The sequence below is a fragment of the Solea solea genome, chromosome 15 (assembly GCF_958295425.1).
Source record: "Solea solea chromosome 15, fSolSol10.1, whole genome shotgun sequence".
Classification (NCBI taxonomy): domain Eukaryota; kingdom Metazoa; phylum Chordata; class Actinopteri; order Pleuronectiformes; family Soleidae; genus Solea; species Solea solea.
Genome location: NC_081148.1, coordinates 4,350,565 through 4,375,517, shown reverse-complemented (window position 1 = coordinate 4,375,517; position 24,953 = coordinate 4,350,565). Strand labels below are relative to the sequence as shown.

Sequence of the window (24,953 nt, the reverse complement as noted above, 5' to 3'; positions counted from 1 at the left end):
TTCCTGCGTGGAGTTCATATGCACCCGTTCTCTCCAGGTTCTCTGGCTGTCTCCAAACACACCAAAGACAAATCTGTATGAAGGACAGGACTTTGTCTGATGCCTGAAGACGGATCGACAAATTATAAGATATTTATCATTCATTCAGATATCTCAGTGACTGATCCGAATGCTTGTATTTCCCCTTAATCTCTTCATCATCTTTCCCACTCTCTCCACTGCTGAAGTGCCGTGCTAGCTGACTGTGCGGCTATTCCTCGTATCGATCTTAAATTCCTGGACTGCCAGACTGCTTTCAGCTGTCATGAAGGAAAATGCTGGACAGGTTTCACCCAAATCAGAAATATGGCCTGATGTCAGCAAGCCTGGAGTGTTATTGTTCTCTAACTGAGGCTGCACTGGATGATATGGATGGATGGGGAGTGTGTTGAAGTTTTTTTATTGATTGACTTGGACAGTGGGTGGAAAAAGAAGAGAACATTTCCTCTCTTTGTCGGAATTCTTTCAATTTCTTATGGCCAACTTAGGTGTTAACAGTTTACCAGGAACCGTGGCCTCATTTCTCCGTCCCTCCTGCTGGCTGTGTCTTTCTCTTTGTCCACGTCTTCTTCACGCTCACTCTCTAACACATGTACACCTGCAAGGCACCTGCAGGACTAATTGTGGCACCACGACAAACAGTAAGCCCAGCTCCACTCCACTCCACTCCACTCCACTGCGGGCTGCATAACAAATTCATTGGCACATCGCTGCCACTATTGTAAATCAATGTGACATACTCCGAGGTAAGCTGCTGAATACATTCATGTGCCATGTGCTTGTGTCGCAACTTGTACTCACTGAAGAGTAAACAGGCTCTCCAGTTGTTCGATGTCCACATCCATCTCCAGCGTGGACTGTTTGATGTTCAGAGAGGGAGCGCAGGTGGGCGATGGTAACGGGAGATATTGGAGGCTTGGGAGCGGGGGACAGGAGTTATGAATTGGGAACCAGTGGAAGGAGCATGGTGCCGACAGAATGGCTGAATAAATTAAAGGGGGAGGAGATGGCTACCGAGGGTATTGTGCAGATATGAGGGTGGCAGCTGGGGTAAGGCGGCGAGATGACACATTCGTTTTGAAGTACTGAGACGACGTTAACATTTTTGGTCTGGGGTATTGGTGATAAAAGTTTTACTGGTAGTGTTTGCGATGTACCTTTAATGTTATGGTCAGTGACAAGAAGTGAAAGAGGAGTCATGCTTTTGTTGCTGCCAGGTGAGCAGTGAAAACAGGTCTCTGGTGTCTGAGGCGGCAAAGTGACGCCTGGTCAGGGTCCGGCGTGGTTTCTGTGTCTCAGCCAAATCATTAGAACAATTAATGACTGGACTCATAGTAATGAAAACACAGAGAACAAAGGGAAATACATGGTGGTGACGGTGGGTGAGTTGTGGGTTTGATTCCTGGCTCCTCCATTTTTACATGCCGAGAAAGCTAAGTTGCTCCTGATGATGAAAGATGTGTGATATGTGAGTGAACGGGTGAATGGCAGAAACTGTTACATGAAGCAGCTTTGAGTCACCATCAAGACAAGAAAAAACTGACTATATACTATTACTTTTGCCATTAGTGTAACAATCTAACTCCAACTGATAGTGTTGGCATAGTGTTAACAGAAAAACAATATTAATATCTTTAAAAAAGAAAAAGTTGTAAAGTGTAACAAGGTAGAACTCCAATCCAACTTTATTTATAAAGCACTTTAAAAAACAAAGTGCTCTACAACAGAGATAAATAAGATAAATAAAATATAAGAAATGACATCATAGGCCTGGACAACAAACAATAAAACATACAATGAAACAATACAATACTGTAGAAAGTATTAACAAAAAAATACTTGTGTTTTTTTTATTTTTCATCAGTAGACATCAGCCATTTTGGAGTCTGGTGCAATAAAGTGAGTAAACTTAAGTGTGCGGTCAGACAGTTCTGCCTGACAGCAAGATAATTCTTAAGATATCGTAGACTTACATGAGCATACATTTTATTAGGTGAGCCTTTTGTTAAGTGGTTTTCCTCGTGACCCTGATGGATTCTGCAGATGTTCCACATCAGGTCACTGTACCTCTTGACAGGTAAATTGAGAAGTTTAGCCCCTGACAGCGGTGACACCTGCACGTCGGTCATTTGTGTCACGTATCAAGCCCGAGCTTGCTCTTAAACAAAATAGATGAATGTGTTATTTTATACCAGCATTTTTAAGATGCAACAATAAGACTCTAATGTGTTACTTTTATTGTGTTTTATTGTGTTGGAGTTTTATGGCCACATAAAAAGTGCAATTCATGCTCCTTCTCCATCCTTTTTTTTCATACTATTTTGGATATCGTGTAATGACCTCTTGAGACACAGTAATTCAATAGATGACGCGTAATCTTGCATTTGCTGCAGGTGACTCGTGGTCACAGACTGAAACCCAGAGGAGTGGAGACGTTGGCTCCCAGTGCGGTGGTGGTGTACCATACAGTACAGTACTGTGTTTGTGGAGATTATTAAAGAGCCATATATTTCTGCTGGGGCCCCACAGGGCTTGCTCTTACCGGCTGATCTCCACGCTGGCAGACATGTAATGAAACTGGCCTTGCTGAAGATTCATCACTGTGGAAAGCCAAGGCGATTCGCTCTCTCCCTTCCTCCTCCTCCTCCTCCTCCTCCTCCCGTTCTCGTTTTACTTTTTCTTTGTCAAGTTTTTTGTCTCCCCCGCCCTCTCAGTGTTGATTTGTTGAATGCACTGCAGTCAGTTGAAACCTGAACACAGCAAACAGGGACTTTCATCTTGTCAATCTTCTGTCCCAGCAGCATAATTCAGTTTGACTCACATCAGGACAAAGACCCTGTTCGGACCTGTTATTAACCTGTGTGATCCAATCATGCGCAGATCGTGCAAAGCTTAGATCTGAATGCATCCAATCACTCCTAACGCGTTGTCAGATCTGATCACCAAAAGACACCTTTGGTGGTTGTTTGAGCAAGAATGTGGCCAAGCATGAATGAATGTAATCTGTCCTCAGGGTGGATTAGTGACTGCATTCTCAGCTGACATTCTCTAACCACTAGTGTTGTATTGACACTATTAAGGGTGCAATACGTTAGGTCAGCCCATGGCCAAGTGGAAAGGGAACTTGGCTTGTGACCACAATGTTGCCCGAGGTCAAGGGTTGGGGTAACCCTGAGCAAGTTACCCAATCCCCATTGCTCATTGTTAACTGGACACTCTAAACTGACGCCAGCCACAAACATGGTGACATCAGACATGTCAAGAGAATTCAAATTCTGTCTTGAAATGACTGAAAATACATGTGAATCATGCATCAAGTTACTTTTGAGTCCAAGTTATTTTGGATATTTTCGTCACATAAATACCAACCCAACAAATAACTTATCTCTCTTTGTCTGGAGCCAAAATAATCAAAGAACTAGCTTTTTTTTGGAGGTAAATATTGTTTTTTGACTCAAACTACAGTACTTTCTGCCGTTTGTACTGTACTTTCTATCACTAAACTGGGCAGCTTGAGTCTGCTCTAGCTCGGGTGAACCCAGCCGAGTCTGCTAGCAATCAGGTCTGGCAAGGACGTCATGTTGACCAAAGTAAACCAATCACAGACAGGTTTTCCCCGTGGCACACTAGAGATGGGCTTAGGTTCTGTCCAGCAGCTTTTATATACATTCAACATGGCGGCCACAAGAGCTGTCTTTTGATCCGGCTGTTGCTTCCATTTTAAACTAGAAAAGTACAACAAGCCCATTTATTGACACACTCTCTATATGGGTGAGACAGGCAGGAGTCCTGTCGTTAACTCGCATTACGAACTCAAAACTTTTCGAAAAACTTCGATTTAACTGGTCCAGAATATGACGAGGCGTGTGTGAATTGGCTTGGCTTGTGTCACTGGTATATGGCTCTAGTCTTTCCGACAGGTCTGTAAAAGTGTGACATCACTTTCTCCTGAGGACCTCTGTAAACTCGACATTATTTTTACTGCTGTAATATTTGCTCCACGATATCTTGTGGTCAGAATGTTGCATGTTGGACCTTCAAACAGGAGCTGACCTGGGATTTAAGCATTTAAGCCGTTACTCTGTAGGCACCCAGTTTGAAATATGGGACTGATTTTGAGAAGGAGAGTAATCACAGGAGAGCATCTGGGATTTAAGTCAGCAGAGGTTCATGCAGCTCGGATGGTGTTGAAGTGAAGCACTTAGCTGGAAGGGGGCTGGCAGCTTATAGCTTGTTGATATTGCAAAGGCAGTCCAGAGGGGTTCAAAAAGAAATAAGGTTGGGGTGGTATTGAGGGACAACATAAAGCTGAGGTGAGAGAAATTTTATGCCAACACTCACAATTCGCCTAAGAGATGTACTTCCCCTCATTCCATCAGTCCCACCACGACTGCTTATCCCCCTGTTTGAGGACGAGCAGTTTTGGGCCAAATGTGAAATTTCAGGCCAGAAAAACATGTTTCATGTATGAAATCGGAAGACGTGACAAGTTTCTGAGAACATATCCTGTATTCAGGTGAGTGCGTCTGTCAGGACCCGGTCTGACGTGTTGAAACGAGTATGAAATGAGGTAAATGGTATTGTTGGTGGAGGCAGAAGTATAATATAATCCTGCAGCGGGATGAGATGTCAGCCGGCTGAAAGCGAAAAATGGCTCGCAGGATACACGGGAATCATTTTCTTTGGCAGGTTTTTATTGGACCGCATGCCAATAAAGCTCAATAAATTCAACACAGTCAGAGGAAAGATGCCGATGGAGATGGCGAGCCGTGATGGAGGAGGAGTGGATATAGATGGAATTGAAAGGAAAGGGAAGGATAGAAGGAGACTGTTACACTACAGGGATCAATTACCAGGAACTGTGAGTTATGGTGTTTGCTGCACCAAGTACCATGTGGCTTTATTGCTCTGGGACAGTGTTGGGAGGAAGAGGGGAGATGATTAACCCCACAGAAAGAGGAGAACAGTGTGGCAGAGGATCAGAAAAGCATCAAAACAAAGAACAAGAAAGGGAGTTTAGGAAGGAAAGACAGAGAGGGGAAGGCTCGCTCTCCCTGCTCCTCCCTTAGCCCTCCACTCTCTTCATTTCTGCAACTCTTGCACTTTCATATGAGAAGCCCATTAAGGCGGACGGTAGTGTAACTCAGCACTGATAATCAACAGAGAAGGATGGAAGAAGCAGGTTTCGCAGGGAAAAGACCCCAGGCCTCGTTTATTATGTTAGATTTTTCTATTGAATCTGACGGTGATGTGATTTTTCTAAGTGGGGAAGGAGGTGAAAGGAAAGTAATTTACACAATGAATAATCTAGATGTGTGTGCAGGCAAGTTGTCTACACACAAGATGTAATTGATTATTTAAGATAAGATAAGATAAGATACACAATCATACACAGTACAATGTACAATGTCCAAAGAGAACAAATTCAAATTAAATTTAAATATAAAGAAAAGAAAGTAAGTAAGAATTGTTATAAAGTGTCTAGAAATGTACAATATTAACATTAATATAGGAAATTTACATTGATATGAGAAATGTACATCCATTGCAGGAGAGTGGTCATTTATAAGGAGAAATCAGGTTATATAGTTTTCAGATCAGGATAGATCAAATGTTTTATTTCCTGTTAAATAACAACAACCATTCAATACAGAGGAACAGGGAGTGGACTTTATCTGAGATGGCATTCAAAGATAGAGAGATGAAAAATCTGGTTGGACGGTGCATGCTGTCAATCACAATCATGTCCACTTTAAATGTGCTGTGCTTTATTGCTTATTGTCCGTGTTCCTCTAAATGAGAACATAATTTACAAAATTGACGTCATATTATTTTATTAAAGCACTGAAAGTAGTGATTGAGATCATTAACTCCAGGAAAATGTCCACTAATGAATGAACTACTACTTCCATTATAATTTTTTTGAACTTTTAATGCCTAATTTCCAAACTAACCGACCCAAACTTTGACTCTGTTCAGCTCAATTTCCAGGTATTTCCAACTTTATGTTGCATAATACAGTAGATAATGTTTTGTCACCAGAAATGAAAAATGAGCTTTAAACAGATAAGGTTTCACTGAGATTCACAAATGGATTATATTTAGACCGCTCATAATCTAGTAACTTTCCTCAAAGTTTTACCATTTTAACTTTACATCATGAGCTCCACCATGGACATTCACTCATGTTAACTCTCTTATGGATCTGCTGTCATCTGCTTTATGTTCAGTTTTTCTCATGGCATTTGATGTCAATTATGGTACGAAAGTTAATTTCCTTGTGGGTAAAGTGGAACCCTGAAAACTGAATAGACTCACACAGAAAGTAAGATGAGATGTCTTTGTCGCCATTATTTGGATCATACATTGTTCATAAAGATATTCTTCATTTTCTGTCTGCCACTGATTGTGGGAGTTTTGACAGAGGCATTGAAAGGTTAGTGAATGTCATTAAATGAAAAAAAAAAATCAAAAAATCAGGGCAGATGGCAGAGGGGAGGAGAGACACAGGAAGTAACAAGAGCCACAAGGGAGAAGTTTAGAGATGGATAATGATGAAGAAAGAGGAAGGGAGGTAATGATTGGAATACACCCAGAGCCTCACGGATAATCCAGAACGAGGAGCACAGAGAGCCAAGCAGAGAGGAGGAGGGAGATTTTGAGGGGAGGTCTTAATAGAAAGTCAGAAAAAAATTAGAGAGGATGAGCAGAAGGACATGAGGAGTGGTGTGTGTGTGTGTGTGGGGGGGGATTATTGAGGCGGGTGAGGTCAGGATTCGACCCTTTGGCGTCCCATGGTAATTGAAATTAAGAGGGGGTGGAGGTGCAGCAGCACTGGAGGAAGCAGGCGACATGATAATCAATTTGAGGCAGAATCGGAAACATGAGCCACACGGGTGGGCCTCGTTCCCCTACCAGGCCTCCAGATGGCCCCGGCCCCCAACCCTGTGTGGGCCCTGTCGCAGCACACTGTGTGTGTGTGTGTGTTTGAGAGTGAATGCCATATGCTAAGAGTGCAAAGGGAGTTCAGCAGATGCATTTGCTGACACTAGGGGCGCAGTAGGACACAGACAGTTTGTGGGGGGGACTCCTGCCATGCTGTGGTTGGAGACCATCAGTGACTGAAAGGGAGGTTTCACATGTTTTTTTAAATGTGGTTTTATGAGGTCCTGAAACCTCTATGGAGACCCCAGCCTGAGACTGAGACTGAGGGGATCCCTCTCTCTGAAAATATGTCAGCCATGGAGACAAGGGGAGAAATGATTCTCGCCACCGCACAAAAGTCTCACATAATAAAATGGATGACCAGCGTAAGTCTGTGATATCTTAACCCTTTAACGACTAAGCCTCAAAAATGTCCATCCTGACATTTTTATTTTGCTTATTTTAACCATAAAAGGGACAGAAACATGTCCTGTAACTAAGTGCTTTTGTCCATTTCTTCCAGAATAACTTTCAATATCTGGCAGTTACTGCATGTTAAAATAGTGTATTAACAATTTAGAATGAAGAAAAACAAAGGTGTTTTTTTTTTTTTTTTTTACACTGTACACTTTTTACACATGAACACAGGATTTTGCATGTTAAATTTGAACAGTAAAAATCCGATTTAAAATACAAAAAAAAAATGTTTGTCTCAAATGTCCAAAAACTATGTACAGGCGTTCTTCCCACTTTTTCCCTTTCTGCAGAGAAAGACGCTGATTCGCCGGCTTCCTGCAACAGCGGGAGTGACATTACCGCAATAACCACACGTTGGCTTTGGCAGGCAACTTCTCAGCTTTCAGAAACCATCGCAATTTTTTCACGACAATACAAACCGTTGCCTAATTACAGTAACGCACATACGCCTGCGATACGCTCCGTGTTAAAGAGTTAAGATGTTTCCCAGCTTTTACCCTGCCATGTCCCAGCCTCTTGTAACTGGAAAACTACATTTGTAAACTTAGCTCACTCTCTTGCACCAAAGTCCATAGGGAAAATGTGTGTTTTTAGCTCATGGGGATACATGAGCTGCTGGTCCACTGCTTCCTCGTTTGGTAAGTTTCTGACACTTTGACCCAAAAGATGGATTTTAAACAATGAAGTCATAAACACATGCTATCTGTCTGAAGGAGGTAGTGGTGGATGAACAATGCCTGTGTGCCATGATCTAAGGTAAAATCACAGATTTTCTCTAGCAGGCTGTGGAGCAGGGAATTATTGGTTTACAATCGGACAAAAACTTCCAGTAAGAAAAGACGTTTAATGTCTAGATTAAGTGGTAAATATAGCCTTAAGATGTCATAAACTTAAGCTGGTGTAGATTTTATTTGATGAGCCTTTTGTTAAATGTCTAAAATCAAATTCCCACCCAATGTGTCCCTGCCGAAAGCCATCTTTCCAATTATAGCAAGTCTTTTTGTCTGAGTGCAGACAAAAAGACTGTGGAAGGGAATTTGGAAGTGGAAGGGAATTTTGGCTTGTAATCGGAGGGTCGCCGTTTCAAACATTGCTCACGTGCCACACAATCTTGTTTTCCTTCCTCCATAGAGCAAATACTGAATACTGAAGTTTACCTGTCCGAAAAGTACAGTATATATATATATATATATATATATATATGTGTTTATAAATTGTCTAAAATAATCCTTCTCTCATTATTCTGGCATTTAGCAAATAGAAATAATTTTGGTAATGCTAACGGACTTAAAACAGGAAACGTGATTGTCTGATTTCATGTCAGACAGTGAGAAAAAAAGCATATGTGTCTTTTTATATAGTGTATGTAAACTTCTGGTTTCAACTATATATATACATATATATATATACATATATATATATACATATATATATATATAAATCCACACATTTTACATGCTGTACACAGACACACTTCTATACAAACATACAATTACACATACACTCCCATCTAAACTTAACAAAAGTTGGACATCACAGCTTAATTTCACAATTTCAATTTCACAGTTTAACACTTTCTCATCAAAGGTGTATATTTCCTGGTAGTTGGTTGTTTCATGCTTAATGTATTATCTGAGCTGTTTTTTCAAAAAACATATATATATTTTAGGTCAATGAATTTTAAGACATGAGATATGAAGAATAACTGATCTGTGTGATCCCCAAATCCTACATTATTGATGATGGCTCTTTTCTGAAGTCTAATTGGTGATTGCAGTGAGCTTTTCATGTAATATTAGATCACAGTTTGATCCGTGTTACCCTTTAGAACCCTAAAATCTTCATCTTTATGAAAAAAAAGTCGTGGTTCAGAATAGTTTCAAATGGTTTTCAAGTGTGATGCTGAGCAGGTGCCATGTTCATGCTGTCAGGTGAAAGGAGGCTTCATTTTTGTTTTGAGAGTGAAGGAGACAATAAATCACCTGTTTGTAACGATTTTTTGATGCGCTGTTTGTCAAGCTGATGTCGGCTCAGATGAGAGCGTGTAGTGCAGAACAGCAAAACTGGTGATATAAAAAGGATGGAGGGGCCAAGTGCTCTATCAGCTTCACGTACATTAAATCCTGGACTCCTTTCGGTGCTTCTGAAGATAAATGATCACAGAAAAGATGTTCTTGAGGCACTCAGGCAGAATCAGGAGAAAAAGTGAAGCCTCTGTGAGAAATAATGGTTTAAAATGGCAACTTGTTCTGACCTCTTCAAAACTCCTGCCGTGAAAACCCACAGCAAGGGTTGGCTCTCTTATTTTTCCACTTTCTCTGTTTAATTATATCATTTATTATTTTTCTTCCTTGTTTAAATGTCAAGTATGAAGAGGAAGAAGCTTCCTCACACATTTTCCTTACAGTAAAATAAGTTAAAATGGAATTATGCTGACTTTCTGGATCTGAACTTAGGTTGCACTACTGACCAATTTCTCCAAATAAGGCAAAACAAGCTGCATGCTATTTATGTGTATGATCCAGAGAGAAAGAGACGGACAAAGCTTGATTAGGAAATCTGCTGGAAGCCTGGAGGAAATTAAAGGCAGAAGGAAGTGAAGGCTGGAAAGTAGGAGAGGAGTCTGAGGATGAAACATGTCCAAGCGGAATATGGTGAAGTGATGCTTTCCCACAATCTGGCCTAATTCCTCTGGTTGTGGGATTTGTTTTTCTGGCACCAGTGCATCTGTTATGTAATATGTTGTGTGAAGGGATGGTATCAGTCCGACGTCACTGACTCAAATCTTAAATCTGATATGATCCAAAACCACAGCTGGAAATTGCTGTTTGTGAACAGCTTGGTAAATCAAACAATCTGAAAAAGAATTGATCACATTTATCAGTATTGATAGATATTGATATCGGTATCCCTATCAAACATGAAAAAGTGATATTGAACCACCCTTAATGACAAATATCTGTCAAGTGAAGCTTTGCAAAGAGCTGATAGTTATTCCATGGTAGACACTTCTGCCAGGGGCTCAAATGACCTGGGGGCCAATGAGAACTGTTCAGTAGGGGGTTGACAATATGAGTTTAAGATTAAAACACAATATTCCATCATGGTATCGCAATAAATATATTCATCTTATTTCACAGAATTTAAAAGTAAAACTCTACTTTGACATCAAAAACAGGCCGCGTGTTTGAGACCTCTGCTCTACATAAATTCATACTTTGAATATCTGGTCCCATAAAAGCACTAGCTTTGTCGCACTGTTGCCTCATAGCAAGAAGGTCTCTGGTTCAAAGCACCATTCCAGCATATGTCCAAAAAAAAACTCTGAATTGACCAATTGGCCGACGTTAGAGTTCATCTCAAGTTCTACTTGTTGAAATGATGACGGACTGGCAACCTGCCTAGGGTGTACCCCGCTTTTCCTCCATGTCAGCTGGGAGATCAGGCTCAGTTTGGAACCTTGGTTGGTACAGATGTTTGGCCCAGAGTATCTGGCATTGTGAGCAGCTACAGATTCATTGTCAACTGTAATCATTTCAGAGTTCAACTGTTACGACCAGGCCTAGTAGGAAACCCTGAATAAGGATAAGGAGACTCCCTCTTCCCAAGAAATGTCTGCTGGCAGTCAGGGCATGAGTAGTCCAAAGAAGTCCACTGCCTCTGACACTGGCATGCAGACCCATACGCACAAGGAGAAGGAACCATGACCCTGGGATCATGAATAACAATAAAAGACAAGTGTGAGTTTCTGAATAAGCACAAGAAGATACAGCTGAGTTGGAGGAGAAGGCTCGTCAACATGTAAGAACAACATGCATTTCTTTCTGTGTTGACTGCATCTCCCCAACCATGTTCTTACTCAGTTTTGATAATATCTTGATGTTTGTGAGCTTCTGAGATTCTCCGAGTGTGTGATGCAACCAGATTGCAAAATGTTAAAACTTCTGCATTTTGAAAACCATCTTTAAGTGAACCGGTATTAGTCCTGCATTCACATTGGTGTTGGGCCAGAATGAGTAATATTTAAGTACTCTGCACTCGCTGCCCCGAAGGGAGGAGTAATGAAATGACGTAAATGAGTCAGCAGTGTCTCTTGTCAGGTTTTGGAAAGTAACCTCCTCCTCCTCCTCCTCCTCTTCCTCCTCCTCCTCCTCTCTGTGAGAGCAAACTCTTCTCTGCTGCCAATTAACATGTCATAGGACCCTAATCTCACCCCCTCTGTAACCTCTCCTGTCTTTTCTTTATGCATCATATTAATAATCACATTAACACCGTGTGCTGCCCACAACACAACACACCCCACGTAGGGCTTCTGTACAGATTTTCTAACACTAGCCTCTCCCTCATTTAAATTGGTTGTTGTCCACTTCATTTTCTTTAAAGGAGGGGGAGATGTCTTTGTAAATGTTAATTAATAGCGGATTGAGGAGAACACTGGCTGGTTATTCCTGGCTGACCAATGAGCAAGAAACTGAGCTATAGACTTAAATTAGTTCATGAGCTACACACACAAGTTCACTGTATATACCCATATGTGGAGGCCTTGTTAGCCATTATGACCATGTGGAATCGGGCTGGGAAGCTCTCCTTGTGTGCTATATTTATTCAGAAAATACAATTTCACACGCAGATGAAACGCCCTAAATCAGGGCCATTCAGGGCCATTCAACTTCAGAAGCGGGTGGGCCAAAAAGGAAAATACCTGGTGCTTTGTGGGCCACACAAAACATTTGTCAACGCAATAAAAAAGCCAGATTGTCCACACCAATATTAGAAACAGGACAATGTGTACGTGTGCGCGATTTTACGAGCAGTGATAGCGGGCATCCTTGTCGAGTTCCTCTGGACAGTGTAAAAGTTAGTTGGGGACAGAGTTGTATTTGTTGTAACTGCTGCTCTTGGTTTGCTGTAAAGGGTTTTGATCCACTGTGTAAATGATTGTCCCAAGCCAATTCACTTCATCTGCCATGCGAGCAAAAAGGGGTTAATATCGTTTGCCAAAGTGTTCATAGAATTCAGGGGGGAATCCATCTTGTCCAGGGGCTTTGTTTGGTGCTTTTTCATAGTCATTTAGAGTTAATGGGGAATCTACAATGTCTGCCTGTTCTTTTGTTAAAGATGGTAGTGTGATGTTGTTTAGAAGGTAATACCTCAGTAATACACTGAGTAATAGTGTCTGAAGATTGTATTGATGGTGTGTGGTTCATTGCTGATGCTCCCTGCTGAGTCTTTAGTTGTTATAAAGAGTGATTTTTTTCCTTATTGCGTTGTAGTTGTTTAGGTGTGTGACTTTTAATACAGATTGCATAAATTCTTATTATTATTTCTTCTGGGATTTCTGAAACTCCTGTCAGGACGAGGTTGTTTTCGTTTGAATATGAGTTCCACTCGGCTGTTGAGTGTATAGTGTTTGAGTTCTCGGTTTTCCATCTGTAGCGTGTCGAGTTGTGACTGAGTGAACTCGAGACTAGCTTTTAGATCTTTGATGTCTAAGTGGAGTATTTCCAGAGTTGAGATTTTATTATTGATAGATTCGAGCACACTGATCTCAATAGTTGTGGCTCCTTCGTCGTCCATGTCAGTGGACCAAACTCTGTTTCTGCTGCGGACTCGGACGCACATGTTATAATATCTGTCAAGGACTTGTTCGAGGTGATCCAGTGCCTTTCGTGGCAGTTGAGAACAGATCGTCAGGTATGTTTGATTTAGTTTTGCTGTTTGTTTTCTCCTCAGTAGCAGGGCACTGCCACTGATGAATCTCCATAGACTTTAATAGGTATAGATTTTAGCTCATTATATGGACATCCTGAGGGGGTGTGTTTATAGGTCACATATTGAGGCTTTAAAATGTTTAGGGTTTTTTTTCATCTCCTTATGTGTTGTTGAGTCAAAGTTATGATTCATTTTATATATTGCATTTTTAATAGTGATATAAAGTAGCAATAATTGTGCAGAAGTCACAAAATCCGACCGTTTTTCTTTTATTTTTGTGTGCACAAAAAAACGAGCCCAGTGATCTTTGAACTGCGACATATTTCCAAATTTCTCACACTAGTCCGATTTTAAACAAGTACTTTTTGCTCAGGTGTGTTAATAAAGTTGGGGAAAATGAAATATTTTTTTTTATCAGATTGCCTAGGTTGTGTTGAAAAAAAAAAATATAAGACACTCTATATTCTTATAGCCTCTGTATATCTGGAAAAAAGCAAAACTCTTCCTTTGTCTCTCAGGCCTGTGTTATGGAATAGCATGGTCTGGACTGGAGTTGAGTTTTCAATTGACAAGAGATTAACAAGAGGTGGTGAGGCAGGTGCTTGGTCATATGTGGTTCCATTGGGGAGGTAGATGGCGGAAGTGCTGGTCCTCCAAATCGGCTAGCTCAGTTGTCGTCCCAGTAATCAGTTCAGATTTCTTTATTTTAGGATGTTGAAGTTGAGAGATACGTAAAGCTATAAAAAATATGCTTACAAGTGGAGGAGCCAAGGCAGGAATCTGGAAACTACACTGATTCCCCTCTCAAGAACTTATATCACATGCTTTCTCAATGAAACCAGTCAGACAAGAAAGACAGTGTCCCTAACACTTGGTCCCAAGTGTGCATGGCAAAATCAGTGCTGACCGTCTCAGTACCCCATACAATAAAAACGGAACTTTCCCTTTAACCTGTATGCCTCTATAGAGTAAAAAAAAAAAACGTTTTGTTCTTCTGTAAACACTAACAATTAACTATTGTTTTTTTTCCTGCATCGAGTCATTATTGTTTCAAGAGAGAATTACGAAGCATCCAAGAATCCACCTTATTTTCCCCCATCACACTGTCTGTAGACAAAGGCGATACTGTTTGAATTGGGCCAAGCAATAAGTGTGACTATAAATTGGGTCCTTTATTCTTACTCAGCGAAAATGAGCCTTGCTCTTACTCAGCAGAAATGAATGCACTTGGTCAAAGTCAGTGCAGACAGAAAACAAACATTCATATGAGGTGACGCAGGCAGAGGAATATGTTACTGGGTTTATCTGCTGTAGCTGTGAGAAAACATCATTATGTTGCTGTGACTCGTTCACTCTTTTCTTCACTCTCTGCTGTGGAAATGCTGAGACTGCTGTCGTCAGCTGCTTATGATCTGGTGTCTTATTCTCGTCACTCGCTGATGTATGATGTATTTTCTCTGTGTTAAATACGACCAAATGCCACAAAATAGAGTGAATTATATATTTGTTTTAATTGCTATTGAAATGGGCTGCATCTTATAAACACCACGTCTGTACGGCTCTAACAGTAAAGGTTCATGTGAATGGATGTGTGTGAAGCAGCTTTGAGCGGCCATCAAGACGAGATGTAAACAACGTTATGATAAAGTTACGAATGCATAAAAGGAGTTTAATACAGGAGCAAACACCACAACTGAAGCAAGCAAAAGAACCCTCTCTACTCATTTTTCAATTTCAGAATTTGAGAATTCGAGCTGGAGACTGTTATTTCTCTCTTTGTGACAAATGTTCACTTGTCAGAAACTGTGAATGTTAGGAAAATTTCTTTGTGTATAGTTAGGACAAAATAAAATGGGACAAAAAAAGCAGATTCAAGATGAAATATTCTCCTTTTTTCACCCTAATTCCAAAAATATTATGAGTTATAGAGTTGGAATGTGCTAACTTTAGCACATGTCTGAAATTAGCCTTGTCTTGATAGCATCTGCATTATTCACACCCTTCCCCCTTTTATCTTCCCTCTCTATCTTCCTCATTTCCTCCCTCCTCCTCTCCTCCTCTCCTCATCTATAGGTGAGCCAGCAGTGGCCCGAGAGAACAACTGTCTGAACGCCGCCAAGGCCTGCAACCTCAATGACACGTGCAAGAAATACCGCTCGGCGTACATCAGCCCCTGCACCAGCCGCGTCTCCACCGCCGAAATCTGCAACAAGAGGAAGTGTCACAAGGCCCTGCGGCAGTTCTTTGACAAGGCAAGGCACACACTTATCAAAAAAAAGAAACTGACATACAGTATATCACTGAGGACCTGCTTGAAAAAGGAAGAGCAGTTTTGAAGTGGATAAGTTAAAGGGGTTGTCGAAATCGCAATAAATAATCAAGTGCGCCTTATTTTATTTCTGGGCTTGCTTTTCCAGCACTTAACTTTGACATTGACTCAGTCATTCAACACCAGAGATGTTTTCACTATTACAGCAATTTATGCAGTTTGAATATGAATTATGTGTGTTTAAAACCTTACACTTTATTTTCTTTGTGCTGGAGATGAAACTGTCTTCAATGTCAGCTTAACTCTGTCGTGTTAGTCCCATCTACTACAGCGTCATTTGACATTAGCTTTAGAAAAAACAATGGATATAATAACTCTTTTGGGACACTTTAACAAATTAAACTATGAAATCTTTCCCAAAGCTACAGGAGAAAAAAACAACTTTCAGCCTTGCAACTCTTCTGTTATGTGAGGATATCTGGTGATTTTGTTTTATTGGAAGTGTTTTACAGAGCTGTGATAAAAATCCTCTAGGTCAATCCATCCATCTTCTACCGCTTTATCCTCCACATGAGGGTCACATGCTGCGTTGGTGGCCTCCAGATCAGATGAAATAACATGAAACATAAACATGAAAGCCCTTTCCATTCCTTCACTTACTTGGAATCTTGAACTCAACAGGTTCCACCAAAGCACAGCTATGGCATGCTGTTCTGCTCCTGTCCACTCAGCGACCAGACGGCGTGCTCGGAGCGCCGGCGTCAGACCATCGTACCCGTCTGCTCATATGAAGAGAAGCAGAAACCCAACTGTCTGGAGCTGCAGGGCTCCTGCAAGACCAACTACATCTGCAAGTAAGAGTCTAGGATTTAGGGATGACACAAAACCAGGTGCAAGGACCTGAACACAACTATGTGTAGTTCATAGTTGTGTTCAGATAGAGATAAATTTCACAAGCTGAGGTCCAGAACATCATAATGTCAAACAAGTGTAGCTGGTTAAGTCTAATTTTCTGTTTCAGCATCTGTGTGTACTCAACAAAACATCAAAATCAAATGACATATGATGAAAAAATACGAAACAAAAGATGATTAAACACTTCAGTTGCACATAAAAACATCCATTTAAAAACTAAAATATACATTTTACTTTCACTTTTTGTCTTTACTCTTGTTATCGTCTGCATTTCTCTTCTCAGATCACATGCAAAGTTACTTTTCTCTGATTATCAGTCTGTTTTTCCTCCCTCCTTCCTCGTCTCTTATTGAAGAGTGTGTCTCGTTCACTCTGTTTTTCACACAGGGAGCTGCTGCCTATATTTTACACAGGGTTTGCCTTTGACAGTGCTATAATAATAATAATACCTTTGAATGCTCCCCTATAATCAATTAAATGCAAGGACTCTTCAGTATGAAGCTGCACATCTGTTGGTCCCTGCAAATATTTAGGCAATCGAGAGTAAAAGTGAAGTTCCCTTGTGACAGAGAGAATATTGTATTCCACACACTGGTACAGTGTGAGCACGTACATATGCTTGTCCTATAGCATGTAGCATTGTGCTAACTCTGCTGTTTATTGGGAGGTGCAGGAACAGGTCATTGCTTCTTTGATGTGTACAGTTTTCTTGGTGTAAAAAGTCTGCCCCATAGCATAGCTCTGGTCATTTAAGAGGACTTTCCTTGAAGATGGACTCGAACCACACTCAGTCCCTAAAGTGATAAACCTGAAAAGTATGCAGGCTTCTGAGGAATTAACTTTTTTTTATCGGATGTGAAGCAAATCCCCTCAATCCAACTCTGTCCTCACAACAAGATTTAAATGTAAAACAATAAAATAAAAAATAAAACGCACACACCCACACAAACCTGAGCCATGGACACACTCTCATATTGTATAGTCACAATGTCTGGCTTCACGCCTGGAGTAACACACACACACACACACATACACTCCACTGAGGGTGATGTCAGATTTCCATCACTGAATTACTCTTTTCTGACTATAAATGCTGCCTCTGCTTTTCTGCAGTGTGTGTGTGTGTGTGTGTGAGAGAGAGTACTGTGTGGACCAAAAACCATATAAACCAGGAAGTACGGACATTTTGTAAAAGTGGGGCCATTTTGGCCTGTCCTTGCATTCTGTCACGATTTAAAAGGGCTGGTTTTTGGATTAGGTTTGGATTAGGTTTAGGTTAAGTAATTTTGGGTTATAAGGAAAGGGCTTGTGTTCATGTCAATGGTAAATGTTCTGTATTTAAACAGTGCTTTTCTAGTCTTGATGACCACTCAAAGCTGCTTTAAGGCCCTGGTATACTTCCACAAACACATCAACGCGCAAACGCACAGGCCAGATTTGAACCTCCCCAAACTGAACCTCCACTCCGCCGCTGTGGGTGGAATATAAGCCCCACTCGCCAAGCAGTAACAACATTTTGACAACAGAAGTAGTAACGACCCTCGAAAGAGCTGACATCCCGACGGACCTTTCAGCTGATGAGCCTCTCCAACCAGACGTGTCCATCGTTCTCTTCTTCTTTGGTAGGAATGCGTCCTATTCCCTGCGTCCAGGCTTGTGCCACCACCGGATGGTGAAGTCAGATACTACAGGACCCTGACCGAGTATACCAGGGTCTGCGATATGCAACGCCCAACGTGACGTGCACTTTAGTGGGTATGAAAGATGAGTGATAGAAAATGTGCTGTATGAAAGTGTGAGACTAGACTAGAAAAGAGCTACTGTATATAAATACAAAACATTTACTGTAACAGTATTACTGATTTTCCTCCAAGTACTACCAGAGGAAGCTTGTGTCCTGGTTATGGCTATGTTTCGGGATAATGCTCCACTTGTCAAGGCTGTCCAAATGAATGAAGTCAATGAGAGTACTTAGCTATGTGAACCTGTGTGTGTGTGTGTGTGTGTGTGTGTGTGTGTGTCAGCAGTCTTGTAGCTGTCTGGAATTAAATGGAAGCATTAGGCATCATAAATGAGCTCCATTTGGCCTGTGGCCTCACTCACATCTTTCTCCCTGTCTCCACAACTCTCCTTCCTGAACAGCGAACAGCGAAACAACTGTAAACTCCAACTTCAAGTGTCTGTCCTTCCTTCCTTTCGTCCATCACTGCCGTTTTTGTCTCCATAGAGCGCTCTTTACATCAGACATCGCTGAACAACAGGTCTGAGTGCACAGTGGCCTCCTCCCCGGTCCATTTGTCAGATTACAGGCACACATTTCCACCCTCGCTGCCTCACCATATGTCAGCTGCAGTGTGCGTGCTGCTGTTGACGACTGTCACCGTGCTCTGCCGCAGACTGGTGTGCATGATGAAACAGATCACTCTGTCAGCGCATAGACTTGAGAGTGGGTGTGACTCACAGATAAACAAACATCTGCTCTTTAGGGAACTTTTTAATTGCAAAAATGCAATTTGTGTATTTTAAATAGGCCTGGATGATATAGGAAAACATCTCATTGTGAGTTTTTTTAAAAACATTTTATGACAGATATTGCGTTTTAATGGGCGACATCAGTTTGAACCTCACTGCGTAAATTGATTTAAAATGTGGTGGAACATCAACACATGAGATATCATTGATAGAAAATGATGTTCCAATGCAAGGATGCAAACTTAAAGATATGGATTGCTTCCAAGATGTATCTATTACATTTGTTAAAGAGAATAAAACAGGACAATCAACAATAAAACAATTTTTGTAAAAGCTGAGACTTTTAAGACTTTTCTATAATGTGTGTTTATATGTAAATATAATTATTATTATTTTTCTTTTTTTATTTTGCTCATAACTTTATATTTTCCTTAATGTTGTATTTTAGTGCCCATACTCTGATATTTCATTGTCAACAAATACAGCTGTCTATTTTAATTTTCCCTTTATTTATTTATTGTAAGAATTAAAACTCAATAAAGTTTGAGTCATAAAAAAGAATATAATTCAAATGTTTGCTTTTATACTGTAGGCTTTGTTGTTTTTATCGTTTGCTTCACTTGCTTTTATTTGGTCTTGTTTTTGAAAATGTGGACAGAGCAAGATTGGAAGATTAAAATCACAGATTGCACTATTAATTGCACTATTAATTGTCAAATTTTGTTTTAATGAAAAGTAGCAAAAACAAATACAAAGACTTCATCCAAGTCCACAAGTTACCTTGAATGGTGGCTTTTGTGCTACTGTGCACACACTGAAATGAGAGGGAGGAAGTGTAACCGTCTCATTAAGTTTTATATTTTCAGGAAGAATCTGAATATTACGAATAAAACGTTAATGTTGCTGAAAGGTGCTTACGACAAAAAAAAAAAAGTCAGATCCAGATTGTGGAAGGTAAATGAAGATCAAGGCTTTTGGAATCGGAGCATGACTTTAAAAGGATTTGCTTTGCGTCAAAGAGCCAGTATATCACACTCAATCTCACTTCCAATGGTGGATTTCTCGGGAACCCAAGCCTCATTTCAATTTCACATGCCGCTGCACCTGTGGCAAAGTGTAAACAAACATTTGTGAAGGCAGTAAATGAAATCGGGCGCTGACTCGGTGGAGAATTGCCTTTAGCCTCATTCACTCCAGGATATAAAACAGCCGCAGCATACGTAAGAGGGTCATCTTACTCAACTGAATGCAGCCATTAAGACGCTTAATTGCATTGAGAGCAATGACTTCCAGCGCACACACTCATCTGGACCGGGCATTCTGATGTGCATCGCAAGTCCCACCGGCCATCTGAATTCCTCATAAAGGATCTGTTGGAGCTCTAATCATGTTGTTTTGGATCTGTGTGTGTGTTGCAGGTCACGTCTGGCTGACTTCTTTGTCAACTGCCAGCCAGAGCCTCGCTCGCTGTCAGGCTGTCTGAAGGAGAACTATGCAGACTGCCTCCTCGCATACTCAGGCCTGATCGGTGAGTTCACACACGCCCTTGACCATTGAGGCTGTTTTTTGATTTGGCATTTATTCCACTTCACTGTCTGTGATTTGCTGCTGATTTTCTTCAAAGGATTTCGGCATTTTTTTTCCTTAACAAGGATGAGGTGGTTGCAAAATGTCTTGCATTTAAATGGAAGTCTAAGGGAAAACAAGCTTCTACGTCTCATTTTTTGAATTATGTTCCCATTTAGAGGTAAATCGATCATCCAATAGGTGACTTGTTGCAGATGAACTTTCAGTTTCAAAAACAGACTCCTCCTGTACGCTCTATAGTTGCTGTTAAATTATATATAATTTGAATAGTGCTATTTTCCACTTGTCAGTACTTGAGGTGAAGTATTGGAATTTCTGTCTCCAAGTAAAATAAAAGCTGTGAAAATTTCTTATTCTTTTAAAATTGAACGACTCGACAAAAACAGAACTCAGAGTCCACTGAGGGCATAAATCAACCCAAAGCTTAACTGGAATCTGACAAAGATCCTGCAAAGGTGCTGCAACATTCAAACTCAAGTAAGCTGGATGTCTTCATATACATTGCTATATTTAGTTTGAATTAATTATTAGAAGTCATGTTTTGAAGTTTGTCAACAATTTTCTTTTTTTCACTGCACCAGTTTGACGGGATTTCACTTTTTCTCATTTTTCATTGGCCTTCCTGAAATCACATGACATGAATAAATTGCTTAAAATAACCTGACAATGACTTAAATGTAACAGTTTTAATCTACTTAATTTTGAGCTAAACAAAGGGAACTTGGCTTGTTGCTGGATGGTTGGCAGTTTGAATCCTGACAGGTCAGGGGGCTGAGGAACCTCTTGGCAATGTAACCAACCCCCTTTGCTCCCAGTTGATTGGGTGAACTGGATACTCTAAGTACTGGCTCCCAAGCTCTGCTAAATGGGAAGGTTGCACCAGGAAAAATCTGCCAAATAAAATATGTGGATCACTGAAAAAGCAGGTGGTCCACTGTGGTAACGCCCTCGGGAGGAGAAGAAAAACCGTAACTGTAAAAAACTGTAAACTGTGATGGATTTTGACAAATCTCCGTGATCTCTAATAACTGGTCAAAACTAAAACACATTAAGTTTCATAAATAACTCCCAGAGTCTGAGTCACAATGTGATGCGGCCACGTTGTCCTCGCAACCCATCGTGACAACAATGAGCTTTCAGAAATTAGTCATCATAAGTGGCTCAAGCAAACCAGGCATACACACAGCGCCAGTCGATTCTGCCGACTACAAAACAAAAAGCCCTGTTTTGGAATGCAGCCAGCAGAAGGGAACAATCCATCGAGGCAGCGAGAAATCACTGACTGAAGCTATTTACTTTCCCTCGGAGAGAGAAAGCCTATTCTTCACCCTGGCTTCGCTGCAGTCTGCTTCCTGCAGAAACTCCGCCTCATGTACTTCAGTGCGTAAGACAGAGTGAAACAATACAACAGTGATTTAACTTTGGTATTATGAAGATGATGGAGGGTGATAATATGCTTTTATTCATATCACAGAAAAGCCCTCTCCATACTGTTTCTGTGTCCTCGGAGAGTTAGGCTTGTGCGCTGCTCATTTACACACACCATTTATACTCAAAATTGGACTTGGCATTCTTGTGTACCTGATCCCACATTCTATTTAAGTTATTTAAATGGCCTTGAACACGACACGGCTGTTTGTGCCCCAGTGGCTGGTCTGATTATGTCACAAACCAATGATCTACTGGGATCTTCTTGCAACTCAAGACGTTTCACCCCTCATCCAAGAGGCTTCTACATAACTGAAAAAGCCACTTGTCTTAAGTTACATATTGAAGGGGACTCTGACTTTGAGGACTGAGAACCTTAAAAGACAATATCTACTGGGATTGTCATGCAAAACCAAACAGAGAATGGTCTGAACAAGAGAAAAAACAAGTAAGCGATGAGCAGTTATCTGGGTCGGAATGCCTTGTTGATGAAACCTTAACTCAACAAACTAGTTGAGAAGAAAGCACAAAATTGCTAACCTTGAAGCAGATGCCACCCCTGCCACTTTATTAGGTGACCTGTGTACTTAATAAAGTGGCAGGTGAGTGTATTTCTTACACTTATGCACACGGACAACCACATCGGGTCTGCTTGTACTGACGTTTGCAGATGACACTCTTACATCTGTTTATTCATTCGTCTTAAACACTTCACTGACAGTCCTTGTTTCCTGAACTTATTCCTTGCCTGAACAAAGACAAATGACTGAGTGAATGTCTTTATCCACCTGCCACAGGTACAGTGATGACTCCCAACTACCTGCGCTCTCCCAACATCAGCGTCTCCCCGTACTGCGACTGCAGCAACAGCGGCAACAACAAGGACGAGTGCGACAAGTTCAGAGAGTTTTTCACTGAGAACACCTGCCTCCGTGAGTTATCCCTTTGACCAAATGCTGTCTACTCTATTCTCTCCCACTCGTTTCTGTTCTATCTCGGGCTTATCTGTTTCTCTGGAGTTCTGTTCTGTTGTCACTTTCTATTTCCATCCACTCTGCTCAGCCCTTTTCCTGTTTTGCTTTTTTTTATCCTTTCTTGTTCTTGTCTCGCTCTCCTTTGCACCAAATATATCCCACTGCCAAGCTGGCATTGTTACCCCTCTGCATTATAGAGAAAACAGTCATACTACACCGCGTTCTCTGTGTGTGTGCATGCCTAAAGGATGTAGCAGAACTCCTGCTTCAGATCGTAAGCAGGAAGCAGCTTCTTTTTTTTTTTTTTATTCTGTTTAAATAGCATCTCACACTTTGTCTGGCTCTATTCTACTCACACACACATACACATACACATACAAAAGAGCACGTACTGTATTTCCAGCCAAGATGAATAAATTGCAGGTTATTCCTGCCTCGCTGCTGTGATAAGACAACATACACGGATTCCGCATTGTGCCTCTTCTGTTTTGATGCCACACTCAAGGTTACTCTGTGCACTGCAGTTGTCCACAGCACAGTTTAGGTGTAAGTTGATTCTTCATTGATTCATGTGCAGGGGGTCAGGACACGGGGTTTTACAGAGAGCGGTGTTCTCAAGGGCACAAACAGTGAACTGCATGATTGTTTGTGATCCCCTGAGCTTCAATCTGGTTAAAGTGATGCTAAAAAGCAGATGACGTGGACGTTGGATCAGTAAAACGGACTCAGCACAAGAGCTCCTACTCATCAGATGATTTATATTCCAGATTACATAATAGGTGTTAATCAGTAGCTTACTGTGGGGTTTCAGTCAGGGCCTTCAGTAGCTCTTCCTCCAAACGATCGCCGTGAAAATTGCACACGAAGATGATCAGAAACATGATGATCGGTGGTGTGCATGCAGTGGCCATAGCTTACTTCAAAACCCACCAAAGGTTCAAACGTCGTTGATGACAACAGCAGGGGGCTAGCGCCAGACACATCGCTGGGCCTGGGGTGTTCTGTCACTATGCATCACATTTTGATTGGCTGACCACACACGTCAGTCAAAGTTATAACCAAATAGGAAATGGGAGCTTCAATGAAAGGCCAGCAATGATACTAGAGCAGGTCCACGGAGCTATGATGCGTTTAATGATATCCAGGAAAATCCAGCTCAGCTTCACAAAAAATAACCATATTCTTTCTGGAAATATAATCATAACATACTGAAAAGTAATTTGATTCAGACACGTTCAGACACACATTCATTTGATTATTAAAACAAATAAAATAGTAATAATAACAACAATAATAATAAAAAAAATACTTTTTTGAAATTTTTTGACAGCCCACCACTGGTGTTAATCCCATTTGATGCCATGTTTAATAACTCACTGGTGTGTGGGTCAGTAAATGGATAGATTAGCTTTGGCTAAGCTTTTCTACAGGATCATTTGTGTTCGCTCACATTGTTAGTGTGATGAAACACAAACAATGATTATTCGCCTGGGGGAGGGTCAGCGTATTATCAGCGGTGCGTACTTTGGTCCATATAGTGTATGTTAGTGTTTTCTTTGAGCAGTGGAAGAGGGACTTTGGTACTGATGCTTTTTCATCCATTCATTTACACTAATTCACTGGCCTTGGTAATGACTCCACATGTCAGGTGTTCTATTGATGAAGCAATCAACTCAAAGAAACCTGAATTAAACAATCAATTGGTTATTGTCTTCCTCGCGCTCAAGAAAACTGCTAAGTACTGAGCTGGTGGTGGTGGTGGTTTGAAGACTGTGTCTCATTTTCACCTCCACTCTTCTCTCTTTCACTCAATTATTTGTCCTTTCTGTTTTTCTTTGCTTTTCCCCCCTCCCTCCTCGTGCTCTGTTATTACTTTTGAGTTCAAGGTTATGAGTTTGGGCTGCAGTAGATAGTAATTGCTGTTATGTGTGTGCTTGTAGTTGTACATTTATGGTTGTGAGCACCATTTCTGGTCGGGATCTTGCAGAGTGATGACATTTTGGCCAGTCCTCACTTTTTCAACTGGCTGTTTGAAGGCTGAAGGTCTTTGCACACCGGACGCGATGCGAATTGCGACGCACCCTCCCATGCACATCAAGCACGACGCAAGGAAACAAATAAATTATGAAAAAATTGCATCACGGTCCGTTTGCAAC

General features: G+C 41.0%; 1 protein-coding gene across 2 annotated transcripts in view; it reads left to right on the top strand.

Moving 5' to 3' along the window:
- gfra1a (gdnf family receptor alpha 1a) overlaps nt 1-24,953 on the top strand; it is a 123,048-nt gene that overhangs the window by 71,621 nt on the left and 26,474 nt on the right. For both annotated transcript variants that reach the window (XM_058652010.1, XM_058652011.1), the window contains 4 exons: nt 15,226-15,404; nt 16,103-16,275; nt 20,227-20,336; nt 22,621-22,755. In XM_058652010.1, the coding sequence (XP_058507993.1) occupies nt 15,226-15,404; nt 16,103-16,275; nt 20,227-20,336; nt 22,621-22,755 (597 nt within the window). The remainder of the gene's footprint in view (nt 1-15,225; nt 15,405-16,102; nt 16,276-20,226; nt 20,337-22,620; nt 22,756-24,953) is intronic.